This window comes from Mauremys mutica, chromosome 2 (genome assembly GCF_020497125.1).
Source record: "Mauremys mutica isolate MM-2020 ecotype Southern chromosome 2, ASM2049712v1, whole genome shotgun sequence".
Classification (NCBI taxonomy): domain Eukaryota; kingdom Metazoa; phylum Chordata; order Testudines; family Geoemydidae; genus Mauremys; species Mauremys mutica.
In genome coordinates this window covers 63,305,429-63,324,756 of record NC_059073.1, presented here as the reverse complement: position 1 = coordinate 63,324,756, position 19,328 = coordinate 63,305,429, and the positions used below count along the sequence as shown (strand labels likewise).

At 37.5% G+C, this 19,328-nt stretch overlaps 1 protein-coding gene across 2 annotated transcripts; it reads right to left on the bottom strand.

Moving 5' to 3' along the window:
• Nucleotides 1–1,032: 1,032 nt before the first annotated feature.
• Nucleotides 1,033–13,176, bottom strand: TCF24 (transcription factor 24). 2 transcript variants are annotated; one of them, XM_045006373.1, is made up of 4 exons: nucleotides 13,043–13,176; nucleotides 9,660–9,781; nucleotides 7,922–8,331; nucleotides 1,033–1,447 (listed from the first exon to the last, which is right to left on the bottom strand). In XM_045006373.1, the coding sequence occupies exons 3-4, from the start codon at nucleotides 8,303–8,305 to the stop codon at nucleotides 1,334–1,336; spliced, it is 498 nt and encodes a 165-aa protein (XP_044862308.1). In that variant the 5' UTR covers nucleotides 8,306–8,331; nucleotides 9,660–9,781; nucleotides 13,043–13,176; the 3' UTR covers nucleotides 1,033–1,333. The 2 variants fall into 2 exon arrangements, with proteins under 2 accessions (XP_044862308.1, XP_044862307.1); XM_045006372.1 differs by lacking the exons at nucleotides 9,660–9,781; nucleotides 13,043–13,176 and having other exon boundaries at nucleotides 7,922–8,848.
• Nucleotides 13,177–19,328: the final 6,152 nt, after the last annotated feature.

Sequence of the window (19,328 nt, the reverse complement as noted above, 5' to 3'; positions counted from 1 at the left end):
CCTCTGAAAGTGAGACCATAAGTGTCCTAAGTGGGACACACAAAAATCGAAGCACCAGAATTAGTGGGCACTTTTACAAAACTTGATCCTTCAGTGTTTAATTTTATTAATCTGTGAAATGGAATTGTGAGGCCTAAATCATTAAGACAGCCTCAAATAGAAGTTACTATAAAGGTGCAAAGTATGATTATTATAAAAGTTTATTGTTTCCTGTGCAATCGGAAATTAAGATGATGCAGATTTAAAAAAATTAATTCGCAACCCAGCTGAATTTATGTAGAAGTTTCTAATTAAGAGTATTTAATAAAATGTTAGTTTTTAGCATCAACAGTAAGTTGTGTAAACCATGTACAAAGTTTTACATAATGGAAACTATTGAATGATATCTCACTATGTATTTAATTTCAGATACTTTTGCCTATTTACAGCAAATGTTTGAACTGAACAGGATGTCATGAATTAGCCTAACATAAAGGCTCAGTTTTCTTGAATACATCACATTCCTTAAAGACAAAGTAAATAATTCCTGCTATGTAAGCAAACAAGTTATACCTTTGAATTAATCCCCAAACACATTTTGTACATTTCAGACCATTTAACGTGTGACACCATAATACAGACCAGTACAAGCAATGTTTAATTTATATTGTAAACATTTATTACTGCTACACTTAATCTACAAAGCAGTTTGCATGTGTTTATGTTGGAGTGGGGGGTGGATTACAGGACACCTTTCATGTGACAATGAACATACATTCACAATTTTCAGAGAAAATTCAGAAATTTAAGATCTTAGATTATTAGGGTGAAATGCTGACCCTATGGAAGTCAGTGGGAGTTATGCCATTGACTTCAGTGGAGCCAGGATTTCATCCAGAGTGTAGAAAGTGTATCTCTCTTTGGACTTGTTTGTATTTCTTTAGACATCCTTGTTTTTGCTTTTTAGTTGAAACGTGCATTGCACTGTATATTATTTATATTGCATTTGTTCCTACATAACATACCCAGAATGAAGGATTCACAGAATATGGTACAGTACCTACTCTGTATTGATTCATTAAGAGTATCACCGCATTGCCTGCTGCTTTAAGTTAGCTCTGAGTGCAATTGTCTTTCAGTTTTGCCCACCCATTTTGGACATCACCAATCTCCACCACTGCTAGGGACAAATTAAATTTCGCATTTACTTGATGTGGTTTTACATACATTTAAGAATCAATTCTCTCTCATCCATTAACAATATATCAGAAATTATAGTTTGTCTGAAAATGTGTTTTAACTTAAATATATCTGGTGTAATAAATATCACAATTTTCAAAAAGGACAAGGTAGATTAGCTTTGTGAATTTGTTGATGTTTCTCCTTGGTTTGCATTTTCTGCTTGCACTGAGTGATTCAAAAACTGTCCTGTAGCTCCAATATATAACCTGGATCGCATTGGCCATTTCTGAAAGACAGGATACAAACAAAGTGTCCAAAAAGTGAGTCTCTCTAAAACATGTGATATGATTTCTGAAATATAAATGAATGCAGAACTTCAAATAGTAATGAAGTCTATGGTTATCTCCAAAATGTTTGGTTTTTAGTGTCAGTGCTCAAATAATAATGAACAAAATTATTGAAAACTGTATAATGAAATCTCACTGTAGAATGCAGAGTTGCTGAAAATCCCCATGAACCAACAGAAAAAAACATGGTAAATTGTATTCATGTGCAGAACGTAAACAAATGTTGTAGCTGTATATTAGGTAAAAACAGAACATTCCTTTATATGGCAACGGGAATTCTATTTTGAGCTTGTGGTGACAAATCACTTAGGCAGTCATCATAGTGTTTGGGCGGATTGCTGCATCTATGAAGAACCCAGTTGACTTCAGTTTTTCCACATGCTATCAATTGCTGTATCGGAGCCTGAAGACTGACTACATAACAATAGCACTTAACTCAATATATCTGCTCCCTATCAAAATCATATCTGATCACTCACAATTTTTTATTCCTGTTGGCTCTTGCAGATCCAACAGAGTTCTAGGAGAGAAAGCTGGAATATATTTCTTCTTGCTCATTATCAGAACAGTTTACTTATTTCCAATTACAAGGCAAATAATTTACACTGTACAAATCTACTGACAGCACTGTGGTTGTATAGTTGGCACTGAGGGCATAACTTCAAGTATCGGAATTACATAGATACAAATGAGGACAATATTTAGGATGCATGAGAAGGAAAGAACTCAGATTCTGGGTTGATTCTGTAGGGCTGGGCATTAGAAAAGCCAGCCTTTTCTAGACATTTGATATAGAAATAGCTGAGACACAATAAATACGGCACCACACAATGCTATTAGTACAATGACACTTCTCAGAGTAGATCTGCACCTTCAGTGCCATTCTCATGAGGTTGACTTCAATAGGGCCCAGGATATCACCCATTGCTTAGAATGGCATCAGAACCCATCAAGAAAACTCAGATTTAATGTCACTAAAATAAGAGTGACAAATAAACAAACATGGATATATAGGCATAATTTCATTGAGGAGTTCTGGTGTAAGAGTAGCACTCATGTCTTAAATCTAACACTGAATTTCTATTGTCACATATATGGTACCACTATGTCCTGGTTTTGTAATATTAGACATACTGATTGAGATTTCAAAGTAGTGCCGGGCATTTAACCATTAATCTTCCAATTTCAAAATTGTGTATTTTGATCTTCAAAATTGAGTTTCCATTGTCACATATACGAAACCTATTTTTCTATTTCATATTATTTAATAAAAGTTAGTGGTTGAGATTTCAAAGCAATTCAGGGGGATTTAGATACACATTGTTGGGGGTATTTATAGCCACTTTATGGCTTAATGTTTTTAACATTGCTACTTTTGTGGCAACCCCCTTCCCCTTCTCCCTGCTGTTATTGTAGAGGTGCATTATTTTTTTAATTTATATTGCTGCAGCGTTTGTAGTTTTTGCTATAAAAATAAATGTAAAAAGATGTTGAATTTTATAAAAACATTGAGGTAATAAAGCCAGATGAAACTAGCTACTTGTGTTTGGCTTGAGAGGGGAAAAAATAATAATTCAGCAAAGACTGCCGGGAAACACTGGCAGCTGCTTAAAAAGTGTGTTGGTTAGTTTTTGCAACTTTGAATGAAAGATTTAAATGGATTTTTGGTGGAATTTTTAAAAAGCTAATTAATTTTAAGCATACCAAATGGTGTTTTACAATCCAGGAGTGTTGGTTTAGGTTTCTAAAACCTTGCATAATTACAAAAATGTATTTTACATTTATTTTAAATATTTTGCTTAATACCTCTGGTGTTGCTCAAATTATTTTTAGATAACTATACCCAGATTACATTTTTTTACTTGTACATTTGGAGGCAGTTAAGTTTAAATGGAACTTCCCCCTTTTTTCTTAGTGATTATATCATTAGAAGTATTGGGGTTTTTCTGGGGGGCGGGGGCTACAGCAATTATTTACAATTGATTATTTACAGACCATGGGAAGGGGTGGGGGAGAGAAATGGTCTTTTTTCGAATGGCTGTACAGGTTTTTGGAGACAAAAGCATAGTGGTGGTAGTTGTTACCACCTGACATTTTGTTGCATACTTTGTTTGACTAAGAGGGTTTAACCGGGTGAGAATGCACTGAGTTGTACTGTGGTAACCATGTTTTAGTATTAAAATTAAACAATTTTTAAATTTACTGTCATGTTTAATACTTTTATTGTACTAACTTGCTTGATATTTTTAGCACATTGTAAAGTTTTTAACTTTTACATAAATTCTTTAATGTTTTACTTAAAAAAATTGTAAAGTGACATTTTTAGCCAATGTTTTTGGTGGCTTTGAGCTTATTCTTGTGCTTTTTTGCACATATTTTTAGCTGCAATTACTTTTTTTTTTTATGATTACCCCAGGTTTTATTTTTTAAATGTTAGTGGCATTTAATGGACCTTTGCTGTGCTCTACCAAGCATTCTTTTCCATAAGTATTAAAAGTACATTTAAATTTTTTTATGTTACTGAATTTTTTAGGAGAGAATTTTATACTATATTTTAGTAACATGGATTTTTTCTTGCATTTCTTGTCTAATACTATTTTTGGGAGTTCATTTTCCACCCAGTTCCAGTCTCCCCCTATCACTTTCCTGTGGAGTCCATAGGAATATCCTTTAAATCTAACCCACTCCTCCAGTGCCTTGGAAATCTCCTCAAATTGAAATCCTTTCAGTGCCATTGCTGAACTGCTGAGTTGCAATCCTTGAGAGTAAAGCTACATGTATAATAAACTAAGTTACCTGCTCCAGATGAATGGAATTTGGAATTTTAGTCACAGAACCAGTATGTTAGGATTTTTTTTAAGACCGTTTTTTACTTGACTTTTAAGAACGTACTTTGACTTTAGATTTTGTTACTTAAGTATTTTTTATTTGGCATACAGTAAAACTATGCTAAGTTAGGGTGTACCACACATCCAAAGTTATACAAAAAACCTTTATAATATTATACACACACACACACCATTGCATTTACTATACATTGCATTACATGTTTTGGGATTGCCTTTATTTCGTAGTAACCAATTTTTTTACAGCATGCTTTGTTCACGCACTGGTCATATATGACTTACGCTTTACCTTATTTTGTGTTTTAGGCTTATTTTGTTTATAGCAAATTATTAGGGTGTTTCCCCTTATTGTAGTTAGTTCAAACATTTTGTTTTTTAGCTTATTTGAGCCATTTACCTGTTTTAGTTACCACAGACATTTTGTTTTTAACCTGATAATTTATTTCCCTTCCTAATCCTAACTTCCAAGAAATGAGGATTTACCCATAAGAATGGCCCTACTGGGTCAGACCAAAGGTCCATCTAGCCCAGTATCCTGTCTTCCCACAGTGGTCAGTGCCAGGTGCCCAGAGGGAATGAATGGAACAGGTAATCATCAAGTGATCCATCCCCTGTCACTCATATCCAGCTTCTGCTAAGCAATAGAGGCTAGGGACACCATTCCTGCTCATCCTGGCTAACAGCCATTGATGGACCGATCCTCCATGAATTTATCTAGTTCTTTTTTTAACCCTGTTATAGTCTTGGCCTTCACAACATCCTCTGGCAAAGAGTTCCACATGTTGACTGTACGTTCTGTGAAGAAATACTTCCTTTTATTTGGTTTAAACCTGCTGCCTATTAATTTCGTTTGGTGACCCCTAGTTCTTGTGTTAGGAGAAGTAGTAAACAACATTTCTTTATCTACTTTCTCTACACCAGTCATGATTTTATAGACCTCAATCATAACTCCCCTTAGCCATCTCTTTTCCAAGCTGAAACGTCCCAGACTTATTAATCTCTCCTCATACAGAAGCCATTCCATACCTCTAATAATTTTTGTTGCCCTTTTCTGAACCTTTTCCAATTCCAATATATATTTTTTCAGATGGGGCGATCACATCTGCACACAGTATTAAAGATGTGGGCATACCATGGATTTATACAAGGCAACATGGTATTTTCTGACCTATTATCTATCCCTTTCTTAATTATTCCCAGCATTCTGTTTACTTTGACTGCCTCTGCACACTGACTGGATGTTTTCAGAGAACTATTCACAATAACTCCAAGATCTCTTACTTGAGTGGTAACAGCTAATTTAGACCCCATCATTTTATATGTATAGTTGGGATTATGCTTTCCAATGTGCATTAGTTTGCATTTATCAACATTAAATTTAATCTGCCATGTTGTTGCCCAGTCACCCAATTTTGTGAGATCCTTTTTTAGCTCTTTGCAGTCTGCCTGGGTCTTAACTATCTTTTGTAATTTTGTATCATCTGCAAATTTTGCCACCTCACTGTTTACTCCTTTTGCCAGATCATTTATGAATATGTTGAATAGGACTGGTCCCAGAACAGATCCTGGGGGACACCACTGTTTACCTCTCTCCATTCTGAAAACTGACCATTTATACCTATCCTTTGTTTCTTATCTTTTAACCAGTTACCAGTCCATGAGAGCACATTCCCTCTTATCCCCTGGCAGCTTACTTTGCTTAAGAGCCTTTGGTGAGGAACCTTGTCAAAGGCTTTCTGAAAATCTAAGTACACTATATCCACTGGATCCCCTTGGTCCACATGCTTGTTGACCCCATCAAAAAATTCTAGTTTAATTACTTATGTTAAGCCAGGCCTACAACTGTCTATTAATTTTAAAATTATAAAATAAAAACAAGGATATTTGGCTCACTTTGAAAGGCAATAAAATATCTGTCTCAACATTTTTATTACAACAAATCTGATATGAGATATTAAATAGATCACTATTAAGGTATCTGAAAATTATCTATGTTAGTATCTTTAAATGTAATCATGTTTCTTGTTCAGCATATATAAATTGTACTTGCATTTTTATTTTAACTTTCATACATTTGTGTATGGTAAATATTCGTTATGCTTGTGTATTGTAACTGTAGATTTTATAATCTCAAATGTTCACATCTAGAGCTTTATTAAAAGTGAATACTGTGATTTGACCACAACATACCTTTTTGTATTACCAACACCCATTTAAAAACAAAATTACTATTAAGAGGATTAGAAAATGAGCCAACTATTCAGTTTATTATAGTAGCCAGAGAATTGTGCATCTGCATAGTTTGACTGCCCATATTAATTAAATGCTTCCCCGGCTTCTGTCTTTTTGTAATGGTTTCCAAATATTACAAGGGCCAATCCTGCTCACTGCACTCAGTCAGCTAGTTCCATTGAAGTCAGTGGGGTGTGTCATGTCAGTAAGGGGCAGAATCTGTCCCAAAATACATAACAAATATTGACTGTTCCATGAAATATAGCCAACTTCAAGTTAAAACTTGATTTAATGGATTAAATATTAGCTGTTTTGTTTTCTTAAGAAGTCTCTACTTTTTCTAACTGATTTAAGTGAATCTCTTGTGCTTATAATGCCATGTGAACCAGTAACCTACATCTCTGAAAATGTACATTTACTTTTAAAGTATGAACAATTACAGTTTCCATAATGAACAATTAACTCTCCTTGATTGTCTTGGGAACTAATATTCAAGGAACTTGTGGGAAATCAGAAAACATTTCAAGATTAGTCCTAATTGAATCATCTGAATTCACCAGAATGTTACATGTAAAAAAACCCCAAAGTATTCTTTAAAAAAAAAAAAAAAGCAGCCATGACATTAGAATTGAAGGAAAATAATTGAAGATACATAAATTCAGCTGTCCAATGCATTTTTTCATCCCAAACTACTCCTTCATGATAATGCTTCCCCCACTCCCTGCATCCTCACAAGTTTTTCTGAAGGAGAGCTAACACTATGATTAAAAACTAGAGTGAATGCTTAACAAAGAGACCTTAAAGTGCCCTTATATATTTAATGCATATGCAGCCAAGAAGAATTAGTGCCCCACCTAACATCTTGACCTAAACCTGCGACTGGATCAGTGAGAGAAAGAGAACAACCCTACTTATAGCGCCAAGCACTGTACTGTTTGGAATCATCTTATACCCAGGTATAGTCACTAGAATTGGTACTAAAGGATTTTGTGACCCATACTCTGGGCTTCACCTTAACAGCGAGCCTTTGCACTAGGCCTCAGTGTTCTACTGCTGCCCATTTCATTCAGTTGTGCCAGCTTTAACTATGCTAGAGAGCTTGGGCTTTTGTATTTTAAACCCTGATCCAAAGCCCATTGAAGTTAGTGAAAGGACTCTGATTAACGCCAATGTGTTTTGGATCAGGATCATTTAAATCAGTGAGAGTTTGGCGTCTAAATACCTTGGTGCCTAAAGATTGTGGTGATTGGAACTACTGGAACTACTCATATTAGACACTATTTTTGATTCAGCAAGGTAAATATGAAGATTCTGGCTGTCCCTCAGCTGCCTTACCTTGACCGGGTGCAGGTAGCCATCCCCTCTCAGGGTGCCCAATCCCTCCCCAGGCAACTCTTCCTCATCCTGTAGGCTACGGGTGAGGTGTGCAATATAGGTGGTGGCCAGGAGCAGCACATCCAACTTGGAGAGCTTGGTGTCAGGTGGGACAGAGGGCAGGGTCCTCTGCAGCTCCAGAAAGGCCTGGCGCAGGGTCTGCACTCGGCTACGCTCCCGGGCAGCATTTGCAGCTGCTGGTCTCCCAGCAGTTGTCCCAACTCGTTGTCCAGCTGAGGAGGAGGAGCAAGAATCACTGCCAGATGCTGGGGGCAGCAGTGAGTCAGGCTCCAAACAAGAGTTGGAGATCTCCTTGCTGTTCTCAGATACATTTCTACAGTCCATTTGTGACTTCCTGGGTGGACAGGGACCTGTAATCAACAAGAGCAGCTCTGAAACCATCCAACCCCTGCAGCAGTAGCAGTGCTGCAAACCCATGGAGAAGCTCAAAAACTTCAGCGAGAGAGCAAATAGACCTTCACATGCAGTGCAAAACCTTTCTGTCCCAAACCCACATGCATGTACTCAAGGGTAACATAAGCCATCTAATATGCTGGGACAGGAACTGTGGATGACAACTTCATTCCTCTGGCACAATGGAACTGTCTACAGCAAGAATGTGTACAAGAGAGCTTTCTTAGGAATCAGTCCAAGACTGGAAACAACTTCCACAGGATCTAGGAACTAACAAAATCCTCAATATCTTCCATTCAACTGGAAGGTTCACTTCTTCAACCTTGTCTTTGCTAATATAAACCCATCATATATTATATAAATTCTCACACAATTTCCTCCCTGAGAAAGGGAAGACATGAAGGAAAGACCACATTTGACTGATGCCAGTAATGTCACTTGGTAGTTGTACAAGGAATAGAATAGAAACCCCAAAAGTTGTCAGCTAGAGCAAACATCAGGATTCCTACCTGCAGAACTGTGGATCACTGCTCTAGTATGCAGTGTTATTTTATCTGTGTTGGTCCCAGGATATTAGAGAGACAAGGAGGGTGAAGTAGTATCTTTTATTGGACCAACTTCTGTTGGTGAAATACAAGTTGGTCCAATAAAAGATATTACCTCACCCATCTCGCCTCTTTAACATCCTGACATGGCTACAACAACACTGCATACTAGTTTTTGTTTATAATTTCTGTTTTGTTATTTGATATTTAAAAAAAACAGGTCTCATGAAAGATCCCATTTCTAACCTATTTTCTAATCTCATAGGGCCATACTTCAGTGAAGTGCTGGAAAGCCGACAGAAAGCAACGAATTAATGAGGGCAGAATTTGACCCATTATTATGTAACACCAGAAGCAGGCCATGAATCCTTTCATGTCTGAAATTGTTTGAAGATCATCTAGCTATCTCTATCCTCTACATTTAATTTTTTTTTTAATTTAAACTTTATTCCAGTTTGGGATTTTTTGTCTTTGTGCCAGAGGACCTAAAACTGTCCCTTGAAAACTACAACAAAAATCATTTGGAGAGAAGCTTAGAACAATCAGTGAAAAATTCCTTCCTGACTTTCAGAAAGGACTGTCAGATAATCCCAACCACAAAACTGACTAATATTCCTTTAATTTATTCACTCCCATATAGTAACCCAAGTTTTGCTTCAACTACATTACTACTATACTTGACTCCACCATCTCAGTTGGCAGTCCTTTTCACCAATTCACCACTCTTTGTAAAATAATACCTCCTGAAGGACCTGATTCTGAAGCCTTTGCTCAGGCAAAACTACTGAATGTATGCCAGATATTTCATATATGACAGGGGCTGGTTCTCCCAGGTTGGAGATCGGCTGTCATTAGTGCTCTCCTGTGTAAACAAAAACAAACAAAAAGTTAATAAACTTTCTATTAATTAAATCCAAAGACATTGTAATCTGATTCTGCAAAGCATTTAAGCATATGCTTAAATCCCATTGAAGTCATCATATTATAGGATGGAGATGGGAGTAGTGAACAAAGTCAAAAGGGCTATGGGGAGGAAGAGAGAGAGGAACAGGCAGAAAAGAAAAAAAGAAGTGGAAATAGAAGAATGAGGCTTATAGGTCAGCTCTTTTATATTGTCCTCTCTAATTTGATGATGGTGTATGTGGGTGCATGAATGAATGTTATTTTATTTTGCTGTGATTGATTTGGAATTAGTTTGGCTCAGAAGAATATAGCAGATAATATGTTTGAATACACTTGTTCACTTAATAATATCACAATCTAAACAAAAAAATGTGATATTATTTACAAAATACTTTTACGTGGGTTGTAAGTGCTTGTAATTCAGAGGAAAATCCCCCATAGGTGTTAATATTTTATTAATTTCACAATGAAAGATTAATTATGTAAGTAAGAACTCTCACTGGAGTCCCTGTGAACTTTTTGTAAGTAAAGACTTGAGGATTGATACAGAGTTATACTGGTACAGTGGAGCTTAGTTATACCCTGGTAACTTATATCCAAAAACCTAGTTTCCTCATCTTTCTCGTTCTCTCTCTCTCTGAGGTGGGGAGCGCTCCACAAAGTACATTGGCTGAAATTCTGACTCCACTGGAGTCAATGGCAGAACTTCCATTGACTTCAGTAGGGCCAAGATTTTACCTGTGCACTGATACTAGGTTTTAGATCAAGTATGTAACACGGTACCCTGTAGACCCAAAAAAATGTAAATGGCAATATAAAAAAATACAAAGTATTTGTTTATGGTAGAATCTGTAATCAATGAGTTAGCGGCTTTCTGAACCCAGAGCTAGACTGTATTTGTTATGAAGTGCTGCTCAATAGATTCATTGTTTTCAATTAAACAAAATTTCATACTTGGGACTGATCCTGCATTTTTTGCACAACCAACATTTTCTATATGGACTTCCTTAATGGCCCTCTTAAAGAGAGATGTTTCAAAATACAGTCTATTTGAAAACAAAAATGTATAAAGCCAACGGCTAGCAAAAAATTCCCATTTAATTTGTTTTTAAAATTCCACTGGAAACAGCTTTTTTTGTTTTTGTTTTTTTCCCATTTTAAACAAATAAAACATTCCCTTGCCATATAGGTATTTGCAAACCCAAATATTACAGCATTGTGTATAGACTAATCTGAAAATGAAATAGTGAAAGTAAATTATAAAAACATCTTTCTGTTTTAATAGTCTAAGGTGTTACTTGTATATGCTTTAAATGTATGATGTTACATGGACATCATCAATTTGAAATCTAGTCAATTTAAAACAACAAAAAATAGTTAAAAGTAGTTTCAGGTACTACATCATCCCTAAGCCCTTCCACCCATTTTTTGTGGTTTTACAATCACATTTTCTTATTTATAAAAATATTTTTCTCTACCTTGTTCCTGTGTGAGAGAAACATTGAGACAACAAGGGAATCTGATTATCTAGTTAACTGTGCAAGAAAAAATAGTGAAAATGAGTGTACAAAGTAAACAAACTGGAAAAATATGGAGAGAACATTTTGGTAATTGATTTATAGCACTCTTCAGGTGTTATTTGCAACAATAATAGGTACAAAAATTTCAGACTGATTTTTTTTTAAACTGATGATGTCCATTTTATCTGTCTGTGACCATGTAAATGGAAATATTTTGATCTTACACAATGACACATTAGGTACCTGTATGTCTGAATGAGATGTTTTATATATATATATATATAAATTTAAATATATATATACACACACACACATTGTGCAAGACGTGTTTTATATGCATATATATATAACACGTCTTGCACTGTGTGTGTGTGTATACATATATATATCACATCTTGCACAGTGTGTGTGTATGTATTAGTCAGTTTAAATACACACACACACAGAGACATCTTGCACAACATGTAAGTGCACACAAAGTAATACACACTATTAAATAGTCTTTCCTTTCAAAATCTGTTTCTCTCTTTGCTAATAGATTTGTCCCAGTTCTGCATACCATTTTCTATTTAAATCCACATTTTAGACAAGGTTACCTTTGACAACTTCCCTTCTGTGGGATTTTTTTCAGATGCTAATGATTTCATTTATTTCTGGTACATCAACAAACAAAATTACATACAAACATTCAAAAATGGTACACACAACGAGTCCTTTGATGGACAGCTGTGGCAATTTGTTTCTAGCTTTGGACATTGACTTGAACTTTTAGGGGATTTTTTAAAATTGAAAAATGGTAAAGAAATGAGGAGTAATTCTATTCAATATTAAATACTTGGGATCTTTATCTGCATTATCTACCTCCACCCCAAACTTCTGCCTAACAGCCTTACCCCTTCTCGGGCGTGTCTGTTAGTCAACAAAGGATCAGATATATATTAAAGAGGGGATATTTAAATGGACTAAAAATTGTGCAATTTGACTAAAAATTGTGCGATTTCGTACAGTTTTATCTGTTCTGTTACAATAAATACTATGGAACTTACATTGATTAAAGTTAGACTTCAATACAGTGTATGAATTAGGAAGAGTTTTACTAAAGGAATAGTTTGATTTTAAATCGTGAAGCTAGCAATTGAAAAGCTCTGCCGCAAAGTCTATTTAATTTAATATAAAATATTATATAAAAACAAAATGGAGAGTGATATTCCTCTAAAGAGATCAGCTTTCCTGAATTCCACTTTCTCTTTTGAAAAGCTTGGCTTTTATTTGTAGTTCGTTCAAATAAGAGAGAACAGCAAAAACTTTTATAAATGTCCTTTTTTATCTGTTGGACCCACGTGATCATTTATCTGACCCTTGCACTAATCAGAAAGAGTTGACAGCAATTGTGGTACTTTTGTAACTTACACTGCTTCTTACTGTACAGGATTTTCAGCAGTAAAACTTAAAACAAAATGTTTTCCTCTTACAGATTCTCAGGAACAGAGGAGAGCCCAAGGATGGAAGCCTCAAGGCACTGAGTCTGAACGGGACTGACTGGTAAATCAGGTCTAATTCTTCTGTATTATTAACTGAAACAGGATGTTCTGTGTTATATTAAATATTATAGTCGGAATTCATAAAGCAAACCCCCTCGTGGAGCTTGATCCCAGAGCCAATGCTAGGAGATCTCAGCACGCTGCTGAAGGGTGACTTACTTTTTCCTCTTGGCGGGCGCTGATTCAGTCGGGTCTGGGACCGGAGCTCTGTCTAGTCTGCGCGGAGCTTGCAGCCTCCCTGCTTCTGCGGTCACATTGTCCCTCGTCTCCCACAGGCAGATGCCGGCAGAGCCTTTTATCAGGCACGGGGCGGGCTGTCTGCTCTGCAGTGCGGAACCCGAGCTCACCTGCACGCCAGTCCCCTTGGCTCCGCAGCCCGCTGCTGACGGGAGCGGCCGCCCACTTCCCCACGAGTCATTAATCAAGCAGCAGCCCAGCGGCGAGGGAGTGGGGCGGGGCCAACCCTCCTCCCGGGAGACACCCCAGGCGTCTCCCCGGGGCAAAGAGAGAGGACAAGGGGCGGCTGCCCACGAACGTCAGTGACCTGAGAGGAGGGGCCGGTTGGCTCCAAGTCTGGGGAAACTCTGGCGTCGCTTTACTTCTTCCAGCGCTGCAATTGGGGGGGGGGGGGGGAAGACACCCTGGAGCCCAGCACCGCTGCTAAGAAAGGTTGCTGCAAGGAAACGGGGTCCTTTCCCCCGGGGAGACCGCGGCTCTGAGCTGGAGGATTTGAGATCAGCCAGCCACGGCCCGATCGCTGGACAGATTCTCCCCCATTGCTACACTTGGATTCTGGACTCCCGTGACATCGGAACAGCACGGGGACAAAAGAAACAGGCCTGTCAATGAGCATAAATGAACACTGAGCTCGCGGCTCCCAACCCCGTCCTATTAACAAATGCTATAACACAAGCGAAATCATTAATAATAATCGCCTGCGCTGCTTTAGTGCATCGCACGCAATATATTAAAGAGCAAAGTTTAAGACCTCTAGGCACAAGCTTTTTACTGGGAACCTATCAATCAAAATACAGCTTTAAAGGAATGAAATTAACAGGAAATATTATTACAAAACATGGCTCTGAGGGGCTTCATTCCAATAATTTCGAAATCCATCTTAATGAAATTCTGGTTTGGGGGAAGAGGGAAACAGACTCCCTTATTCTTGGACCTGCGATTTGTTCAGGTCTTAGTACCGATGAATCCTACTAAAAACATTAGGTTATTTTGGTTTTAGCTTTATGATTTCACAGCTTGTCATTAGCGCACCCTGACTGATCATTTCCTGTGCGTATTTAATTTCTATTGTCATTACTGCTTCTTTCTCCAAATCTGGCAGTTATTAACCAGGACTGAGAAAATGATGCCCCTGCCAGATTGTACTTGAACTAAAAGTTTGTCGTGAGCTTTCCGTAGAATGAAATAGAGCTGGTACATACGGTTAAACACTATTGATGGCTAAATCTGAGCAGGAGACATGGAGCACAGTGCGAATGGATGCTCTCAACAAAACATTAACAAAAACTTAATCTCATGCAAGAAAAAGGAAATAGTTCAGAGACCAATGAATTAATCATCTTTCTATTGAAAGTCTGGCCTTGGGAGTCTCTGTGCGAATGAAAGGAATGACTATAGTCTCTAGGTGCAAATGCTGAAATTGTTCTTTATAAATATTGTTTTTGTTAGGATAAAGTAACAGTTTTGCTGGAGGGGAGTAATTTAAACGTTGGGCTTGGAGGTTAAACAATCTTTTAATAAGCAAGTTCTTTCTTTTCACTCCCTTGCTGTTTCTTTTTATAATTTGGTAGATGTGACCCTTGCATTTCCAAGCAGTGGAAAAGTCACAGCTCTCTATCTTTCTTAATAAGCTTTCTTTCCCCTTTCATATTAATATTATAAACCCAAAGGAAACAGGGTCATGACTCTTCCAAAATACCCAGTATACGAGGGAAAAAATCATCCACAGTTGAAAGAAAGAAAGAAAAAGAAAGTGACTGGACAGTGAGACCCAATATTTGATTTCAAAATTAATGGCTAGTAATTAAATATTAGTAACGTTAATGAGAAGAGACATTCAAAATAAATATGCAGTGTATAGAATAATCCCAGAACAACATTTTGAATGAAGTTTGATTGTATGATAACATAGACACAATAAATCAAATCTTGGACCTATTAGAAAAATAAAGTCTGAACGATTTGTTACCGCTTTTGAAGCCAAGAAAATTAAGAGCTTAATCTTTGGCTATATTTTGAAATATTAGGAAGGAAGTGGGGAGAGAGGGATGATTTAGAGGACAGGGTTCACGGGGTGTATTGGGAAAATGGCTAAGCCAAATATTTCCATCGGGGGCTTTGACTCCTGCAGTATTTATGAGAACCCAAAATTTCAAACCAACAAAAATAGGTGGAGATAGCCGTTTTAAACTATATATATAATGTTTATGAGGTGCTCTTTAATTATAAATGAAAATATATTGTCATAGAACTCATTCAGAATGAGCTAGACATCACATTAACAGGATGAGGGACGGAGACGTGGAGGGTGCAGAACGCAAGGAATTCTATCATCCTGTATTCCAGATCCACTTTTCAAAAACAAAGGCAAGACATAGGAAGACAGCTGTCGGTTTGAAAATGATGCTGCCATCCGCTGTACAACTGGATTGGTTTACAGTGATATGAAAATAGTTGTATTCCTACAACTAAGATTTTACTCCCACCATGTTCTCGCCACTGGAATCATTGTTTAACAGAACCACTTTATTTAATTTTATTTAAAGCTTTCTTTTTTCCCGTTTATCCAAAGAGACTCTTTCAATAAGTTTAAAACAGACCTGTTTCGCTGGGTAGCAAGATTATATTACTACCATATAAAAAGAATAAAATATATGACATTCTGTGCTTGTTACACAATGTAATTTGAGCCAGCAAATTAATCACCAGACAATAGTATTTACTGGTCAAAGTTATGAAGAGAAAACTCAGACTGAGCTAATAAGAACTGGGTTTTAGCTCTGTTTCAAAGCGCAGGTAATTGTTTTTCTTCTTCACCAATGTCCATTAGTTCAAATGGCTGGTCTATTTTAATATGACTGACTTGTGCATTTTAAATAAGTTATTTAAGACAGAATGTTCAAAAATAGTCCTAATAGTTTAGGACAAATATATTTGACACTCAAAGATACATTTTTACATTCCTTATTGCCCTTGATGCTCTAGGTTGAAAGCCATGCCTGCCTGCTAAAGGACCTTGTGAAGGGAACGCCCAATATTGAGAGGTGAGTAGTAATTACTTCATTATGATTATTTTTAAATCAAGCAAATCACATCTGCATATTTGAAGTGATTCACTAGGCAGAGAGCTGGGGGCATCATTTAAATCATGTGTGATATTTTCCTTGTGTGTGCTGGGCTAGAGCCTCAGGCGATGTATTGTCATGGCGCCATTTACTTCAGACCTGTGGCGATTTACACTAGATGGGGAGCTGGACCTAGATTTTATAAACTCTGTTCAACCACGGGTAAATATAATACTTCCCTGCAGGTTCTCCTGGCTCGTCAGCGATCACCACTAGTCCCTCTTAGTGCAAGGCTGAACTAATATTAAGTTGTAACCTTTTCCAGGCTGTTGCAAGGAAAACGAGACTGTTTTGAGATTAAATACTAATAATACTACAGAACCGATATTATTTATTATATTAGTATGTATTATTAATATTCATCTTTTGTATGTAAGTGCATCTCCATGGTAGCATTTTCGTTCTTGCAGAGGGAGTTTATTCAGTCGAAAATGGTCTTGTAGCCGTCTGCAGTAACATTACGGAAAGTGACAGAGCCCACAGTTCACCGACCCCCACCCCCACCCCCCACGGCATTAAAACAGCCCAACCCAGCCCCCAAACTCATCCCGTCCATAGAGGCTGCAGCCTGCGGCCATCCGAAACCCCAGCCAACCTTCCCACCTACACTGAAGCGCCCAGCCCGCTGCACTTAACATGGGCGCTGGCAGGGATGCTCATCATGCACATGCCCGCGCTCCCTGCCTGCTCCCTCCTTGTGAACGGAGATGGCAGGAAACAAAGGTTATTCACCAATATAATATTTGATTTGTATAAAACGTTGCAAATTTCGCAGAGGCTGCAACGTCTCCGCTGGCACAGGGGGCCAGAGGCGCTTTGCTCACGCGGTGGGTCGAACTGGCTGATCGCCTAGAAGAGATGGTTACAGGAGGGCCCGTAAGCTGCTGGTGCTGCCCACAGAGGAACCGAATGGAACCAAACCTACGCGTTGCCCCTTGCCTCCCACACAGGTCCCCTGTGGGGCCAGTGGCTGATTTGTGGCTGGGGGTGCAGGTTTTTAAATCTACTCCTGCCTTCCTGTTCCTGGGCTAAGCTCTGCTTACTCCCCGATTGCCGCCTGGCAATCAGCTGCTGGAGAGGAAACCTGCCACAACAGCTGGGGAAGAAACCGTGTCAGTCACAGCAAGGCCACATGGACCCTAGTGTTCACTGCAGAATGGACCACATGCCAGTGGGGGGCGCATCGACCCCTGGTTGGACAGCCCACCCTGGCTGCTGCAGGGATTACTCAGGAAACCAGCACTGGCTTGTTTCTGTACCAGGTGAAGAATACAGCGGCTTCTTAGCCTGCTTAGGTTTTCTTCCAGCATGAGAATCCTAATTTGTAATGACAGACCTGGCTCAATGCATGTTCCTCTCGTCAGCTCAGGGTTTAGATTTAAGGCAACTGCAACCTTCTTTTTGAAGGGCTGGTAAATCATGCCTCCCCTTCTCACAACTCCCCAGGGCCCATTTTCAAATGAGACCATGCTGTTTAAACGGGAGCCTCGCTTACAGTGTGATTTTGGTAAGAAAAGGGACTAACAGAAACAGTTCTTCCAGCAGTGGCTACCACATAACAAAATCTGCTCAGTTTAAATGAAAGGATAATCTTCTGGTTTTGTAATTACCCTGCGGTCTGGGAAATACAAACTGCATTTTCTGCTTTATTTATCCTCACTAACAGCCAATTCTGGGAACAGGATTTAGCCAGTAAGAGGCAATACAGTAGCAATACTAGTTCCACTCCCTCGACTACAGCAAAAGCTAATTTATTTTATTAAAATAAGCAGATTTGTCTCAAAGGAGACTTAAAGCCATACACTGGCTTTGATCCATGCACAAAACTCCTACTGATGGTAATTAAAGTTCCAGAGCAAATCAAAGTCAGGGCAAGGCCCAAGGGAACAGGTAAGCATGTGAAGATCAGAGCCAGTCAAAACCCGGAATTTCCATTTGTTTTGTTCCATTTGTTGTTTTGTGATATTATTTTTTACTTTATTTCAGGATGTAGTAGTATAACAATATATTTCATATCAAGTCGTGTCATAATATAATAGTTGAAAAATTGTATTGTATTTTTATTTAAAAAACCATTAAGGGGAACTGCTACTTACTACAGATTAAAACATTTTATCTTTTTTTGTTTTGTTCAATGTGCCTATATGTTTTGTAATGAAATAGTTTGACACTGACACTTCCAACAAGAAAACCAGGTAGGCGCTCAGTGTATTAATTGGCAAAGCATCTGTTTTCAATATCCTAGAAAAATATCAGTCTAACACAGGGATAGTGAAAACACCTGCTCCTCTAATTAGTAGATGGTTGCCATGTCATCAAATAATGAAAAATACAGAAGTGGGAAAAATATATTTAAAAATTAAAATTTTGCATTGAAATGAAATTTCAATATTTTTTCAGAATTTTTTTACACGAACTTTTTTAATGTAATATTTTTAATAGAAACTTTCTGCTAACAATATGATTTTGCAAAAACATTGGTCTGTAAAATGGCTTTTCTAACAGAAAATTGCTGATTTTTTTCTGACCAGCTTTAGTGAGGCTATTTAGTCTTTTTTAACTCCATAACCATATGTCTCTCTCTTAAAAAAGAGAGCTTCACATTTAGCTATTTTCCAACCATATCTTAATTGAAGGGAGTGCTATCAGCAACAGGGATTTTTCTACCCTCAATCCTAAAAACATAGATCCAGTCATCTTGAAATAAGTAGTGAATTTATTAACTTTAGAAAACCACACAACAGTTTAGGTATTATAAGGTGATTCACAAAAAAGGGTAGGCAAATTCATTATTCATTTTTCCCAATTTGTTATCATCATATGTAAGATAACTGCCAAAAAAGCAGGCAAAACCCAAAACTTAACATTTTGTTTGTTTTTAATTTTTACAGAATTGCAAATTTCAAAAAGCATCTAAGATGTTTATGAGGAAAGTTTATTCCCTCAAAAGTTGTATTCTGTGTTGTAGAAGCAGAATATTAAAGTTTCTTGAAAGATCTAGAGAGTGGTAGAGAGCACACTGTATTTTCATTTTGTATCGTCCATACACACTGTTCTTCTGTAATGACAAGTCACTTTGGCCA